A 17,312-nucleotide genomic window follows, 5' to 3' on the forward strand; every position below is an offset into this window, starting at 1 on the left:
TGAGACCTTTCTTTGATTTTCCAGCTGTGAGAAACCTTGCCTCCTCGTAACATACAAGGGTACGGATCTAGGGATAGACTTACTCTTCCATCTGATTTTTGTCCTTGGACTTTGCTTCTGTGATCTTCTCCTGCCTCTTCTTGTCCATTTTTTTCTTCAATTCTTTCTTTTCTCTGAAGCGTAGAAAATAAGTAAGTTCAAAATGCATCCAAACAAAAAACAGGGAGTAGTAATCAATTGTAAGGGGAATAGCACCTTACTTTTCACATGTTTCTTTCAGTTTCTTTAGCTGGCTGTTCTGACACTCCTCTGCTACATCTGTCAACTTCTGAATAAGCTAAAAAATGAAAATCCCAAGAAATAAAAAGATGTATTTTCAGCTAAACATCAGGCATGCATCAAAGTTTCCTCAGAAGTCTGTAGCAGACATGAAAGTGTTACAGTGGTCCCTGAGTAATCAAATGCTCAAAAGCCAGTCTTATCAGTGTAAATGCTTTCTTAACTTCTGGAGTTCAGCCTGACTTGTGTGTGTCCAGCTTACAAAGAAACTGTTATTTCTCTGGACACTGAGGTGATGCAGTTTCAGGATATTAGAAACATAGAATCACAGAATGGTTTGGGTTGGAAAGGACCTTAAGATCATCCAGTTCCAACCCCTTGCCATGGGCAGGGACACCTCACACTAAACCATCTCATCCAGGCTCTGTCCAACCTGGCCTTGAACACCACCAGGGATGGAGCATTCCCAGCTTCCCTGGGCAGCCTGTGCCAGTGCCTCACCACCCTTACAGTAAAGAACATCCCCTGTTTTAAGTTTGAACCCATCGCCCCTTGTCCTAGCGCTACAGTCCCTGATGAAGAGTCCCTCTCCAGCACCCTTGTAGGCCTCCCTCAGATATTATAAGGCTAAAAACGAATACATTTTGCAACTTTTACCTCTACTAGGAATTAAAATGTCTGTGTAATTCATACCCGGTCACAAACCGAATGTATGCAGTAGAAATTACAAACTGAATTCCTGTGTCACTGAGTATTCAAGGTTCTCTGCGAGTGCTGAAAACGTTCCTCTTGCATTGAGCATTATTACATGGAACAGCTTGGATATCAGGGTGGTCAGGTGGATATTGAAAACTCATGAGAGCTGAGAAAGTTAAGCATAGAGAAACATAGCCTATATTTTGATCACAGAATTGTGGATTCAATAGAATCCGAGTCACTGGTTTGAAATCTGCTGGGTCCAGCCCCATTTGTGCTGAAACCACTAATAAAAAGAGGGCTCTCATGGTGGTGATGCTGATGGAGAGGAGACATTGACAGGGCTTGTGCGCTAGTTCAGTGAGTGGTGAATTAAAGTTGGAAATGGGACCAATTTGATTTGATCACCCCCTCTAATTTAAGTCTGATTCTGTAAAATAATCCCCTCAGGATGAGGATCCAGAGAACGTTACAATAACGCCTAGCGAGTCTGATCCAGCTTTTCAGTCCTTAGATAAAAGAAGAAAGATACCAACAATAGGCTCTCCTCTAAAGGAAATACATCACAAAGAATCTCTCAGCTGCAAGGCAGATTTTAATTGGAATATTAACTCCTGCACAGCTCAAAGGGAAAACTGTCTGAAAGTTCTGTGCCAAAAAATGCACTTATCCTGACACTACCTAACTAGGTAACACTGAAAATGTAACTTGGCTTTGACAAATGCCATTTCCCATTCTGAAATTAGCTAAATGAGTTAGCTTTGAATGGAGGCTCAACTATGTGGGTCAAAAATGGGTCATTTTTATAATGACTAAAACCTCTGAGATGCAGACAAACTGTTACCTGAATGTGGACATACAACTGGTGATAGACAGGGCACCACTTGGGAACTGCAGCCCTGTGCTGTGATCCACAAGAGTGACTTTGTGAAGAGGCCTTGCTGGGAGAGATCCACTCGTATCACTCCTCTGACCTGCTCCGTTTGGATGGCAGGGCAGAGCAGACAAATCAATTCACCCAACACGTAATAAGGCAAAACATCATATAATAGGAAAAGAGCTGTGAGAGGATTGCCTGGACTTGAGGAACAGTTTGCACTCCTGTAACACCCTTTAAAAATGTTCTTTTCTGCCTGAGAGCATCCAGCAGCATCAGCTGCCATCTGCCCAAGCTCCTCCTTTTCAGCTCAGAGGGCCTCAGATCCTGCTGTAGTTGTCAGCCAAACTCCAGCTGTAAAAACAAGCTGGCTTGGACTGGTGAACACAAACTCTTTCTTTGCTATATACAGATTATATCCTGCATCCCCTTAAAGCCTTCATCTGCAACAGGAACACTGCTTGGCACAACTCTGTGCCCTGAGGGCATGTTTGAATCTATTTTCATGCGATTTCAACCTATTTTCCTGCCTCCTTGAGTGTTTTCTGTTTAAAAAAGTGGCAGAACAAAACGGGAACGCCATCCAAAGGCTGCAGTAAACTGAGACTTGCGTAACTAGAGGTAAGGCCTCTGTGTTAGCAGTAGCAATAATCCTGTTGCCTTTCCCCCTTCCGTCCAAACCCTTCCAAGTTGTTACAAGTTTTAGTGACAGACACAACAAGCCCTTGAACTTGCAGCAGATCACACGGAAATCAAGCTCCGAGATGGACTCCCAGTAAGAGGAAGCCCCACTTAATTATATTGCCATGCTGCTTTCATTACTCGCCCTGAGACTGCTAAAGCAAAGCAGACAACATAACAAATGTACCAGCTTAATGTGCTCTCGTTTCTGGTACTTCTCACTGTAATATTGCTCCTGTCGGAGATTCAGCAGCTGCTGTTGTTGCTTCTCCTTCAGCTCAACTAGCTTCTGGGTCATTTCGGAGTCAAGTGCAGCTAATTCCTGTTCAATAGTTGAAGAACTGTGGTCTGGGCTGCCTGTTTCAGATCTGCAAAGACAAACAGATGCAGACAAGGTCTAAATCACCACATCCCATATCTTTGCGGCAGCTGGTTATATATAGTCCCATAAGTTTCTGAGCACCCCCTATAGGGCCAGAAGCTGATTTTAGCTCTAGTAAGTCCAATAATGTAACTTTTAAGGAAAAAACTGCGTTAAGAGTTTATTCATGGGATGGCTGTTGCTTTTAAACCTCATTTTACCAACCCATCATGGTGGTGTGAGCCAGAGTATGAATGAGCTATAAATGAAACTGCCAAGATTTCCCATAAACAGATGCCCATCAACTTGTTTATCCACTTCTAGACATGTAACTCCAACTTCAAAGCTGCGCAGTCCTCAGCAGAGATGGTGACTGCTAAGTACTGTGAAAACAGAGTCATCCTTGCATGCACTTAGCAATAGATTTATGAGTGTAGCTTTATATATGCATTTATAAAACATCCCTTTCATCCCTTTCTTTAGTAAATTCTCCCCCCTTCAGGAAATGCCATGCATAGCACACAGAGAGGGAAGTGCTCTATGGGCTGCTGAGTTTAGGAGGGAATTTAACACCCCAGTGGGGAGTAAACCTCAGAAAGGAAGCACAGAGGAGCAAAGGAAAGATATAATGGGGTAGCCAAAACTGAGGAACAGTCTGGGTTGGTTTTTGTTTTCTATTTATTCTGTCTTAAGAGAGAAGGAAGGAGAGAAGTGATTGGGAAAGGAGACATGATGACACTAAACTGCTCAAGGGAAAAATAAGCAGCAAAAGCAGCCTCATTCTCAGGCCAGCACTAAACCAAAACCAAGACAAATATGGCCAAAAACCCCTTCACAGGCTGTGTCCCTGCTCCGCTGCTGTGTTTACTGCTGTGCTCAGGTGTTAAAGCAGTTGCCTGGGAAACCTCAGAACAGTGCCCGAGACAGCTAAAACAGCAAAACCTTGAACAGTGAGCAAAATGAGGTTGCTCCTCAGATATATGCACAGCTCACAATGCAGAGAACTCGCCACACCGCTGCCTGTCTCCTGGGTTCAAGTTTGCTGCTGCTGTCAATTCCAGTTACTTCAACTGAAATAATGCGAGGCTGCTTTCATCCATCTGAGGAAACAAACCCCAAGGTAGCCTCTTCTTATTTCTTCCGTTTTGGTTGTATCTGAATATTCCACTAAGAGGTTAAGTGGTGTCAGTGGGATAGGTGAGGACAATTTAACTATAGGCAGCATTGATGAATATTAATGTCAGCATATATGCCATTACAATATACATTTCTCTTGTATCTTTGAGAAGAAGAAATAAGGCCTACTTCTAAATGCTGGCTAAAATAGCAAAACTGCCTTTTAAGGGACACAATCATTAAAGAAACTGCAGAACATCACCAGCAAAACCCTTGTGCACGTGTATAAACAAAATACCTCAATGGCTTTACTGAATGTGGACCCAGTTTTAGGCAAGGGCATGAAACAACGGATTGCATCTGACCACAGACTACTTTTTTGCAGCAATCTGATAGAGGGGCTCCTGATGAAGTAGTGTTTTACTCTTTGCAGTTAAAGCAAATAGTTCCAGAAATAACTGAAAATGATAAACATGGCAATTTTCCTTGGGATGCAGTATTCTATCAGAAGCCTGCTGATTGAGCCAGTATGTGTTTGCAAGTTTGAAAATCCCTACAAATATAGTCCTTGCCTTTTTAAAATTCAACCTCAGATTTTCCAACTTGCAGATTTCTCTGTATCTGCACATAAAACTTCACATCTCTGAAATCACTGTGACAGCTCCGTGGAATAGACTGCAGGTTTTTACAGCGTGATACTGATTTATTGTCAGATTTCTGTTACCCCCCCTCCCGCCCCAGCTTTTTCCTCAAAGATGAGTTGTTTTATTTATTCAGTTCGATTTTCTGCTCCCATTTGAATAGGAGAAAAGAAAGAAACATGACATTGCTTTGTCTGCCACTGTCACACACACTGATGATGGATAAAATATCGCTGTGTGCAGTTGCCATCCAGCCATTAAGGGAGTTTGTTGAACTCAAGTGTAGAACCCAAAAGCCTGAAAACTGGCAACAGTTAAGGCCAGCTGAACATAGGTATATTATGAGTGTTAAGCTCTTATTAAACTCAATGACATTCTGTCATTAAGCAAGCATAAATGAATAAGCTCCTTCCTAGGGACAAGTTATGGCCTGAATCCCAGTCACTAACATTTAGAGGTATACAATTAACAAAGTTGGCAGCCAGAGCATGCTTGCAGCTTTTATCTCTGATGATCTCCTACCATAAAGTATCAGGTCATTTTAGTTAATGCTCATTCAATGTCCTCATATTTAAGAACTGCAGCCATATAAATTTTGTGTAAAAGTTAAAGGAACTTTGTGCTTATCTAATTGCTGTAAAAAATAAGTTATGTTAAAATGAGAATGCTGCACTAATGGGAGAAATAAAAGTTCAGTTCCAACAGTTTCAGACACTGCAATGTCTGACACACACGCATGTATACGTTTGCCATATACACAAGAATTGCTCTTTATTAAGATATAGAGCCTTGCCACATGAACAAGACAATAACTGTGGAAAGATTATCAAGTCATAACAGTCTTTGCATTTCAGACTGATAATGATAAATACAACTCTCCTTCCTTATTATTACCTCAACAAGTGATATGAAAATCATATCAGCCCACACAGAGAGATAGGGAAATGCAAGACTTCGAGATAGACATAGCACAGAAGGAACGTGCATGCAGAGGCAAAGCCAAGCAATCATTAAGAGATCCCCAAGTGGTCTGATCAATCATAATTTAAACAGTAGGTAAATGTTAATAACTTTCAAGTGTTTCTTTCACCTAATTATGTATCTGATGCCTTCTACTCTAGTGTGAGTTATTTCAAGGGCTCTAACTTGGAGACAATGCTCTTCCATCTCCAGATTCAGAGTGTCTGTTTCACCCATAAATAGTATAAAAGAGGACTTAGTTTTGTTCCTAGTTTGACACTTGGGTCTCTTCCACCACCAGCAAACACACTGTGGTGGCCTAGAGTAAACAAATTGCTTAATATGGGCAGGATGACCATGTGTGATGGCTGTAAAACCTTCTCCTTGCTTGAAAAGGGAGCTATATTATAAAGGTATATTATTAAGTGTGGAGCAGAAGTTTCCATGGAACCCCTCCTAAAGGAGGTCAGCATGGGAGTAGATGACGTGCTCTGATGAAACGTGCTGCAGTTGACCCAAGTAGGAAAGGAAAACCCTTTATCCAGATGGGTCTGAGTTCTTTTGTGCTGCAGTCTGGTTTCTCAACTGTTTGGTATGCAGTGAATGCCTCCTCTGATAGGCTGTGATTAAGCTCACTACCTAACCAGTGACTGCTGTTGGCAGCACAGCTGAGTTACCCACCCACACCAGTGGTCTAGGGCAAGTCCCAAATAAATATTGGATGCCCTCATTTACAGGGAAAGAGGTATGTAACATGGTGAACAACTTATGTGGCTTCCAGCAGGAGAGCAGCACGTCATGGAGACCACTGTTCCTGAGGATTTCCATATCAAAGGCTCTGACTTCATTTTACTTGGGAATCTTGCTGCTTTTGATTTTTTCCTCTACTTTAATGTCACCTCCATATTAATTGTCTACTATAAAAGAAGACTTGAGTGAAGATCTGCTCTACCGAAACAGGAATGCTATGTCCAACATACTTTTTCTTACTGTCTCTTTTTGCTGTCTTTTCTAGAACGGATCTCCGTCGCAGGTAGTCATTTTGGATTTCATTGTACTTTGCAGTGTGCTCTTTGATAAGGTCGGTGGTTTTCTTGTGATGCCGCTTCACAAGGTCCTTCATTTCCTTGTAGTGCTTCTTCTGAAGCTTAACAAAAGACTTCTGTTGTTTTAGCTCCTCGATGGTCTGTGCTTCCACTTCTACAATGATAATAACAAAAGCCACTTCATTTTTCTAATAATGGATGATTTCAGTCAAAGAACCCAGGAACTGCCATTAGCAGGGATGAAACAAAGCATGCTGCTTTACTGCAGGTAAGTGAAATGTGCTAGCTTAAACTGAGTAGACTTACCTGGAAGTAAGCTAACCAGACTAATAATACTGTGACAATTCTAAGTGATAGAAGAGTAAGAAGTGAGATGAAAATTCAGAACACCAAGATGTGCAGCAAAATAAAACCCATGTATTTTCTTTCCTCAAGCCCTTTCAGATGCAAAAGATTCCCATCAGCTCAACATATAAAAACATGACCTTACACAGATCTGAGTACAGATCTTTCTTATACCCACTGTACCAACACTTCAAGTTTCCCTTCACTCTGGATGGGCGATATTAACATGCTGATGCCTAAACCCCCTTCATAAAGAGCACTTCAGCTGCCTGCTCTACTGCCTGGAGGCATCTGTCCTGGTATCATCCTGGCATCTTGGGAGAGACTTTTCTTCTTCATGGAGATCCTTCATCAGAGGAGTCATGGCCATCTAACTACCAGTCCAGCGAAGGATTGGTAGCTAAGTTGGTAGCAGTCTAGTGCTGTCATCCAACCACAGCTATGAAGGATGCCCTGCTCTGTGAACCTAGATCACAGCTCGAGCTCAGTGTCTGCTCATCTGACCTGTACGGGCTCACCCTGAAACAGCAATTCAAAAAAAACCCCAAAACCAAAGCCCAAAAAGATGACTTGCATGATCTGGGGTCACAGAAAAAACAGCCTGAAGAGTCCTTCCCAGAAAACAGACTGACTGTATGAGGCCAGCAGGTACTAACACAATCAAGGCCAGCCTCTTTGTACCGCACATGAAGGAGACTGAATAAGAGGCTCTCAACACACAGGATTTCACGGGTCTTATCTGTTTTCTACTCCTAAATATAGGCCTACATAAGATTTATTCTAACATAGGAGACTGGCTATAAAATAAATTGAGCTAGGAGGTTTGCAATCTAACATCAAGCTGGAGGACAGAACTCCCAGTTGAACAGCAGGGCACTATTTAACTGACAGCCCACTTTGCTTAATGTAATGTTCATTTTCAGTTTTGTAGGAGCAATGGGAACACTGCAAGGGCAATGAAGATAAAATGGTTTCACTACTATTCACAATATTCAGAGCAAATTTAGCTTCTTATAATGGTGCTGGTCTTTTGTCTGCATTAGATGGTAACGTTGTGCCTGTGAAACTACAATACTGGGATACTTAAAAAAAATTCCCTGTTGGCACCCAATACTGATCCTATGAGACATGCTCAAGCATTTAATACCTTCAGAGCTGAGGAGGAAAACATGGTTTGCTCATTTTCTATGAGTTACTGCAGTCCCAATTGCTCATAGAAGTGTCTAAGCCAGATGGGCTATTTCATAAAAAGTGTATTTGACAAAGAAGTGCAGCATTCATGCAGTGTAAAGTGTATATTTATTACCTGTGAGGACACTCTGAATAAGATCTTCTGTCTTTGCAGGTGCTTTCACCGAACCTAGAGGTAAAACAGATGACTAATTCTAATTGTTTTAAGACAACAGCCGTTATCGTGCTGCTTGGCCTGCATATTAAAACATGGTAGGTGACACAGGATGCACACTGACGTGGGCATTTGTTAGTCATTTGAGAAAACCCAGAAGGGTAGCAACAGCAACACTGATCCTGTGAACCCAGGGAAGCTGTGAATGCTCCATCCCTGGTCGTGTTCAAGGCCAGGTTTAACAGAGCCTTGGGTGGCATGGTTTAGTGTGAGGTGTCCCTGCCCATGGCAAGGGGTTGGAACTGAATGATCTTAAGGTCCTTTCCAACCCAAACCATTCTATGGTTCTGTGAACCCACACAAAAAGGGAACCTTCCAACACCCACCTGAGCTTTGCTGTTTTCCTTCTGAGAAGGATGGTATTGAGCTCACTCATATGAGTCATTTAAGTGGTATTAGGCTGTTGTTTAGTACAACTGCCCTATGTTATGCTGTCAGTGCAAAATTTCTGTGCACAAGACAAATCCAGCTGCTTGGAAGTCAGTTAGATCAAGCCTGTGAAGACTGCAGTCATAAAATTGAAACAGTGGTTCAGCAAGCATTCGTTATAGAAGATGTTTCAATACCTATCAAAATATAGAAGTATCTAAGACTATTTTGTGTGTGGAATTAGAGGTAACTATAGGCATAAATCATGCATATTTTCAAAATGATTTAAAGACATTCCTGCACTTGCAACAAACAGAAAAACAAACCCCAAGTTTTATTGCTTTTAATGAACTTCAGTTGTGCCAGAAAAGCAACTCTTAAGTAGAAGATACTTGTGTATTTGAAGAAGACTGGCCCTAACAGCATACAATAATAGGAGGAAAATTTACACCTATTTTATGAAACCAAACCAACAAAATGCAATGCCCCAACTTTGTTCTTTAAATGCCAAGCACATGAAGAATTATTATCCAGCTTTATTTTGGAAAGATGGGACCTTTTTGGTTTTCCTTTCTTTTCTTACCTGGTGCTGGTTGGCTATGGACAACCTGAGTTGCTGGTTTCGGTGTAAGAGAGGCAGTGCAATTGACTCCATTTTCTGCTGGTGTTGGCCTAGGTTCACTGTTAGCTTCCGATGGTGCATCTCCATGGTCAATCTGGAAATACAGAATGATTTCCGTTATTCTTCCTAACTAACAGACCTCTATTATTTATCTGTAGGTCTAGTTTAGCCTCTTTTTTACATATGTAATATTCTCTAAATGTTATATACAAATCATTCTAACAGCAAACCAACCAAAACGATATCCTTAAGAGCTCTGGTAATCCAGGTGGTTCATTTTGCAGGGTAAATTTCAAGAAGAAATAGAGTATGTATTGTTCTGAAAGTGTATTTTTCTTATAAGAGGCTATAACTCATGGGGGATGTCTCTCAGCACAGTCCATATTAGCTGCACCAGATGTGAAATCTGTCTTTTACTGAAAAGCATTGTTTTCTGCCATAAAACCTTTCTAGAAATAACACAGAAGCAGGCTTGAAAATGCTACTCAAATCCCTGCTGTGAACAAAACGCGTACACAAAATTACTTTCACATTCCATAGCTACACGCAGCACTGTTGTTATTCACCATTCTTACAGAACAGAGACATGCTTCTGATTCCCAAGATCTTACATTCTTGTAATTACACTGCAAGGATAATATGTAAACAGTACCTCCATCCTGCTGCATAAATACATCTGTGGTATCCAAATATTTAAGCATTTTCCACAAGCTTTTCTTTCGCTCCAGTTTCCTAAAGGCTCAGGCTTACAGCGTGCGTTGTACTACGCATTAAACACCTTATTTCCCTTGCTTTTAAGCAAGCACCCAGCACTCAGCAAGAAGAAGGTCATTCAAAGCCATTCTTATTTTGAAATGGCCAAGCCCTGCTTCCTGCTGTAATGGCCAAGCCCTGCTTCCTGCTGTCCCTGCAAGGGGCCAGTTGCCATGGTGTCTCAGGGTGGTTTTGGATTTGTTCCTTCAGCTGCTCCGTTGCATTCTTTGATGGCAATCACATTACACGCAGAGGCAGGATACCGCAATTGTTGGTTTTTTCCCCTTGATTACTCCACACTTGCAAAGCATCAGCCTGCACTGCATCATCAGAGGCAAAATACATTTTGATCTAAGTGTTTTGTGCTGCTCCTGCTGCTGCTGCCTTCGTCTTGGCCCTGACAACATACTACATATTGCAGAACTATTTCTGTCTCAGTAGCCTATTTCTACTAAAATTATAGGAGAGAGATACTGTAGTCAGAAACATGATGCAATTGAAAACCAATGCCAACAACATCATTTATCTCAAGCAGGAATGACTGCCGTAAAATAAGGAAAAACATGATCTAGCCAACATTCAGGACAGAATGATGTAGCTGTGGCAAAATACATGGTCATCCCCTCAATTCTCCTTAAAACATACTCCTCACAAGATGCAACTCATTAGTTTAATAAAAACAATGTTTGCTATACAGATCATCAGCATTTAATACAAATGAAGCTAGAATTCCTAACTTCTGGCAAGTCTGTGCCCCAAAAGTCCCTGCATGTGAAAGTGGGTATTATCTTCCTTTGGGGGGACTATGCTTCACTGCAGCTTGTTGAGGAACTATTAATACCCTGTCAGGGTTGGACACAAACCATCTGTTTTCAGAAGCTAAAGCAGAAATGTGAGACAGGATCAGGAAGTGAATAGAGAGTAATTTTCACTACATCAAGCAATCTAATCTCATTAAAAAGCACTTTCTCTTCTCGTAATTCATCACAGAGAATACCAAAGTAAACACGATTGTTCCTTGGTGGAGAATATTTTTGGCTGTTTTTAAAACATGATGTAATCCAGCCTTGTAATTTATAGTTTCAATATTCACTGAAATTGGTTTATATTCCACGTTACCATGTCTTTTGCAAGACAGTATACTTACTACGTAGAAAGATATGTACCCATACAGGTACGTATCTATATGGTCTATTTTTATATACACAGAGGAAAGGAGCTGTGATGTACTGGGGTTGGGAAATCTAATGCAAGTGTAAGCATGACCTCCCTAGAGAAAGCATCAAATGAACTGGATTTCCATTACTGCAACTTGGTGTGATCGCTATGATTTGCAAAATTATGCCTGAATTTTCAGTTTAAAGAGTGGTATCAGCTATGCCGGATGCAGCTGCTCTCCTAGAGATGTTTCAGTTTACTTTCCCTATCAAAATCATCTGATTTAACAAAGGAGCCAACTGGCTTCATTTGATTTATATCCAAGCACGCAAAACAATAGTTGCTACTTCAACACTGTTTTATGGATAGGAACAACAGGTCAGACGCTCTGCTGCTTCCATGTCAGACACATTATTGAGCCAGCAAGGCCTCCTGACTCCCTGCCTCTGCAGTGGGTATTAACATACAGCCCCAGGGACATCACACCAGCAAAACAGCCAAAATGCATCCCACTCTGGCTAGTTTTGACCAAGCCCCTACACACTTCTGCTGCTGTGGCTGCTGGGGTGAAAATGTGCAAGTTAGTTACATCAACTTACTTCAGGCTGGGGTTAAGTCACACCAAGGAACATCCTGCAAATTGCTATGGCTTATTTCTCCTCTCTGTAAAGGACACCAGCCAGGGGAAGAGAAGGGAACCCTCACTACCTGTATGCTCGTAAAGGTTTACTATGTATTCAGATACTTACAGTTAAAGATGGAAACCCCACGCTTAGAGGTATTACAATGCCTTCATTCTGAAAAAATACCTTTTCTAAGGCCAGGCTGACCAGGAAGCTAAGGGTAGGAATTCATATTATGGCAGGAACGTATGAAACACACAGAAAAGTTGCTGTAAATTTTGTCAGGTCTTCACCATTCTTTATTTATGTTATTACACTGATCATTAACAGGCAATTTAACTTGAATCCTAAAGAAAGGCTAATTCATGTGTTCAAAACAATTCACTATCAGGGATCTGATTTGACTACTGGCTTGCAAGAAGCCTGCGGAGCTTCTGACAAAGATGCAGTTTGAACTTCTAAGTAGCAAAGAAAACCCCTCAGTTTTCCTGTGACGAGCTGCAAGAACCCAGCTCAGACAAGTAAATGTGTGTGAGGGGAGTGAAGGAGGTGTGGGGAGGTGGAATCTATGCTAGGACACAGCACAGCTTAGCCCACAGACATTTACAGAGTGTAAATGTGAAGCTGTACGTGGGAAAATCAAATCCAGGTGCACTTGTGTGTACATTCCTGGCAAACACACTTGGGTTTATTTAGCTATGTTGCCAGTGAACTACTTGCAATTATTAACCGATGTGATTCTCCTGGGCCCATGTAAGTGATCAAAGCAGTCAGCCTGGCTGAGTGATGAAGAAAATGTTGTCATCTCCTAATATGATTCATTACTCAGGAGGGACGTTTAGAAACAGAAGGCAACAATGGTGTTCAGATTGCACTTAAAGCAGCAGTTTTGTACCTGTCTCTTGCTATGGCACCTAACTGAACATTTATACATTTTTAACATCACTACAGTCATGGCAGTTTTCTCCTAAAAGGTATTTTTCTGCTACTCCAAAACAAGCTACTTTATCCTATGAGCATTCACAACAGATGGCAGCACTACCTGAGCGCTACAATTCATCTTTCCTTCTTCCCATTTGCTTTAGAACATACTCTGTGCCAGGGTTTTTCTAACTAACAAATAAGCCTGCACAGACCAGGAAAATCTGTACTATTTCAAAAGTAAAAATGACCTCCAAGGTATTTAAAGGATCATGGTAAAAAAAAAGACTTTGCTATTAAAATAGAATCTCATGTGTAGAGCGTCCTAGATAAATGTCTAAGATGCTATTGAGCATTTCACGGTGTCCTCATTCAGCCGAACTTGTGACACTGCACAAAGAGTAAATTGTTGGCCACTGAATTGTAATGACTTTCACTCATCTGGTCTGCTTTGGGAATGTATTCTTGGTTACAAAATCTAGTTCAATGATGTTCTGCGCATCTGAGAATTGAAGAAGACAGGTACCAGAGCTGAGGGCCATCCAGGATTATAATGCATTTCTCCATCTTTACTAGAGACCTGTACCGAGCGCCTTTTGAGTCACAGGATGTGCCTAACATCTGACACAAGAGATCTGTGTAAGACAAGGTTGATATTTTCAAACACTGCTAAAAGGTGTCCCAGTGACAGTCTGCAACTGAGAGACTGAATGTTTGAATGCACGGAGTTTAACAGAAACCAAAGCTGAAGTGCCAGGACTCTCAGTTATGCTCAAAATAACATCTATGCTTTTGTATGCACCACACCAATTAGACAGAAAGATAGGGCTTACAGGTTAGCCCACAGGTAATCCCATACACCCAAACCACACACCTAACTACTGCAAATGTGATGATCTCCTGTGTGATCTCCTCCCTCCTCATCTTTCTTCATAAGATCTATCAAGGGTTGGATCAGTTGACCTCCGGAGACCCCTTCCCAACTAAATTACTGTGTGCTTATACTGGGTCTCTTTAGGACATGTTTGCTCATGTGGAATGTATAGAGACATTATAGTCTGAGGTACATGAACATTTCTCAACAGAATAACATCTCCAGGAAAAGAGCCTGGAATTGTGGAAAATGTGTGATATTTTCAGGACAAGTTACTAACACAGAATTCTCTTTTTTATAAGGGGAACTTCAGCATCACACTGGGAAACAACAGACAATGACTTCTCAAGACTTCATATACTACATATACTACATAGCACATAACATGCTACATAACCAGCATATACATAACCTGGTTTTTCATTCAGCTTTTGGTATCTCTTTACCTCTGAACAGTAACTTGTTCCATATACAACATGCTGTTTGCAGTGAAACCACACACACAGTGCAATGCTTCTCACTGTAAATACAGCTGAGTGTCATTCTGGGTGTATTTTATCTGAGATGTTTACAGGTGTTCAAGTAATCAACACATTCAATTCCCAAGGACTTTCAGTATTTGCCTTTCTAAGCAAAGTAGATGCTTTTAAATACTGTAACTTATTTTGCAGAGACTCTGAAACCTCCCTTACCTCTTTCTTTACTTCTTCTTCATCTTCCAGAGTCAGTGCAGCCAATTGCTTAGCTCTCTGCTCCATCAAGTTCACATATCTGATTGGATTGGATAAGGCCTCGATCACATCTAGAAATAATGCAAACACTTCAGTTTCAAAGCCCTTATGTCATGGTTCTTGTGCTCCTCAGGTTTTAAGAAAGCAACAGTGTTTTTCATACAGATCTGCTGCTGATAGCTACTCCTAGGTCCTAGAAACAGCGGAGGGGAGTGCACCATCACGCACAAATTCTCTAACAGGAACAGTCTTTGACTTTGAGCTTGGGTCTCAAGGATGTGCATTTTCTGCACAATGTTTTCTGATGGATTTTCAAAGCTTACAGCATCAGCCCGCCAGGATCCTGCTTCACGTGATGCACTGAGGAACACTGGATTTCTTAAAAATCAAACTAGCTATACAGAATACAGTGTGGTCTGTAAATCTACCCTTGTCTGGAGACAATTCCATAACACAACGGTGGACATTGAGCATGGCACTTTGCGTAGGAAACAATTACATACTACTGCGTCATGTAAGCCAAGTTTCATTTGTGTTTCAATGGCAAATGTCTGGGGTATTTCCTCCTTTAGAGTCATATAAGGCCTGCTGAAAATAAGAGCTGGCCTAATCTTAAACCTCAGGCAGGTCGCTGTGAATCAGGCCCTCTTGTATGAGTGATGAGACATAATGATCCATCGGATGCAGAGGTTTGTACGCGGGTCTGTTATCTCATTGGGGCAAGTCATCTCCACCACATGCATTTTGCATTTCAATTAACCTTTTTCAGTACAAAAATGTCACAGATTTACCTGCATAAGTATCAGGTACGTAGTCCTTGACCTCTATGTACACAAAGAGAGCTGGCAGTGTCAAAGGTTGGTTCCTCTCGTTCCTCAAACAGATGTAGTGATAGCCTGCAAAATAAGAAACAACCAGTTCAGAGCATAAACTCTTCCACAGGCATTTCTAATGTAACTGTGTTATCATTTGTTATTTATAGTGTGGCTCCAGCTGAGCAAGCAACCCCAGGCACTCCTGGTAGGAAAGATTTACCTGAAGGGTTCCAGGGGTAAGTATAAGACAAGGGACTGTTAGAAAGGCACAAGACACTGCAGCTTAAAATCATATATTTCCTTCATTTTTACATCTGTGAATAATGCTAAAAATTGTAATTTATACAATGATAATACTAAAAATGATAGTTTTGATGCATTCTACTTTATTACCTTTGACTGTTTTGGGGTTTTTTTTAGTTCTTCTTTAATTTTCAGAAGTGACCCTTGTAGTACTCAGGAATCTGAACAGCCAAGTAAAACTGAGATGTAATAACCCATCCACAACACAGCATCCCTTTTAAAAACCAGACAATGTGGCACTATATCTACAAAGTATGTGCGTATGAATCCTCTTATGTGACCAATCTTAGAAATATATCTAAAACCCAAAGTATTTTCAGGCTGTTTTGAAAGCTGGCTGTCTTGTAAGAGTGAGGGCATGCATTACAGAGCAGATTAGCTAAGTTCATGTCAAGGCACCACAGATGGAACAGTCTCAACCCCTTTCTCCCAGCCACCTACCATCATCCCCTGCTCTGTCTTGTTCCCTAACACTTTTGTGACTGTAGACAGGCAGCTGAGCAAGATAAAGTCTGGAAAAAGCAACCCTAAGAAATAGCAGAGTCTTCCATCAATTTAGCTCCCCAAAATGCCTCCCCATAAGGTCATAAGGCAGTGATGGAAGCACACAGGTTGGGATGGGAGGAAAGAACTTCCAGATCCAACAAACTCATACAGAATTGCAGTGCTGCAAAGCTGCATCCTCTGCCTTGCAAACTGGTGCCTCTCACGCCATGGCTGAAGCTGCTGTTCTAAGGCCTGGCCACGGAGCCACATAAATGGATAGCATCAGGATACAAGTCATGAGCAGGATGCACCTATCTGGAGGATCCTCACTTGGCTGATGTGAACAACTCCCTGTCCAAGTTAACAGCTCAATCCTTGCTTTGGGAATAATGGCAATTCTGTGGATTTGAATGACAGCATGATACACTTCTCAATAATGTCTCAAAAAAGACAGAAACTATGTATTTCAAAGGTTTCTCTCATGCTCCTTCAGCAGTTTGTGCACATTATCAGCATGAACACAAACTAAAATCAGCATGCTGTAGACTAATGATAACTGGAGTTGAAACAATAGAGATTAGGCCCATGGGTAAAAGCTATTGGAAGTCCTTGTCTGATTTAACACAGTGTCCTTTGTTCTCGAGAGCACAAGCTTAAAAGCAGCTGCATGATTCAGTGCTCTGCTGAATGGACTCTGTGCTGCAGGAAGGGCAAGCTCCATGAAAGGTGACCAGCCATGCTCACTTTCATGAGAAGAGGGAAATCCTTCACATCTCCCTTTGTCCTCTCCAATCACCTGTCTTCCTCTGCACTTTGAGGACAATTACATCCATTAAGCCAGCAGAAAATGCAGCTGGAATAAAAAAGTTGAGAGTCTTCTGCTGCATTGGTAAACCGAGCTGGCTCACGACAAAGCTGTGGACATTGGCAGAGCTGGCAGAGCCGAATGGGCAGGGATGTGTGGAGAAAAGCAGGGTAGAGAAAAGGGAAGGAAAAGGGAAAGAGGAGTGACAACTGGTGAGGAAACCCTGGAGCAGTGACATGACCAGCAGCCACCTCCCCTGGCCAGCCTGTCTGCGCTTCCAGTGAGGCCATGCGACCCACACCAGCTCAGGCAAAACCATTTGGAGCTCTTAGAAGGGCCTACTTCAAGAGAAGGGATTGGTTTATACCTTACCTGAGACCAGGTCTTTAGGAATAATATGAACAACAGTTAGATATAGGGACATGTGAGTTTTGCGCTACTGCTG

General features: G+C 41.6%; 1 protein-coding gene across 4 annotated transcripts in view; it reads right to left on the reverse strand.

Annotated features, from left to right (window-relative positions):
- Positions 1–17,312, reverse strand: part of PLCB1 (phospholipase C beta 1) — a 400,307-nt gene that overhangs the window by 61,885 nt on the left and 321,110 nt on the right. For all 4 annotated transcript variants that reach the window (XM_057423415.1, XM_057423418.1, XM_057423417.1 and 1 more), the window contains 8 exons: positions 15,250–15,354; positions 14,420–14,529; positions 9,360–9,492; positions 8,309–8,362; positions 6,592–6,811; positions 2,721–2,901; positions 261–337; positions 84–173 (listed from right to left, as the gene is read on the reverse strand). In XM_057423415.1, the coding sequence (XP_057279398.1) occupies positions 84–173; positions 261–337; positions 2,721–2,901; positions 6,592–6,811; positions 8,309–8,362; positions 9,360–9,492; positions 14,420–14,529; positions 15,250–15,354 (970 nt within the window). The remainder of the gene's footprint in view (positions 1–83; positions 174–260; positions 338–2,720; positions 2,902–6,591; positions 6,812–8,308; positions 8,363–9,359; positions 9,493–14,419; positions 14,530–15,249; positions 15,355–17,312) is intronic.

The sequence above is a fragment of the Pezoporus wallicus genome, unplaced genomic scaffold, assembly GCF_028554395.1.
Source record: "Pezoporus wallicus isolate ANWC-B61680 ecotype Strahan unplaced genomic scaffold, APGP_CSIRO_Pwel_v1 contig_4191, whole genome shotgun sequence".
Lineage (NCBI taxonomy): Eukaryota > Metazoa > Chordata > Aves > Psittaciformes > Psittacidae > Pezoporus > Pezoporus wallicus.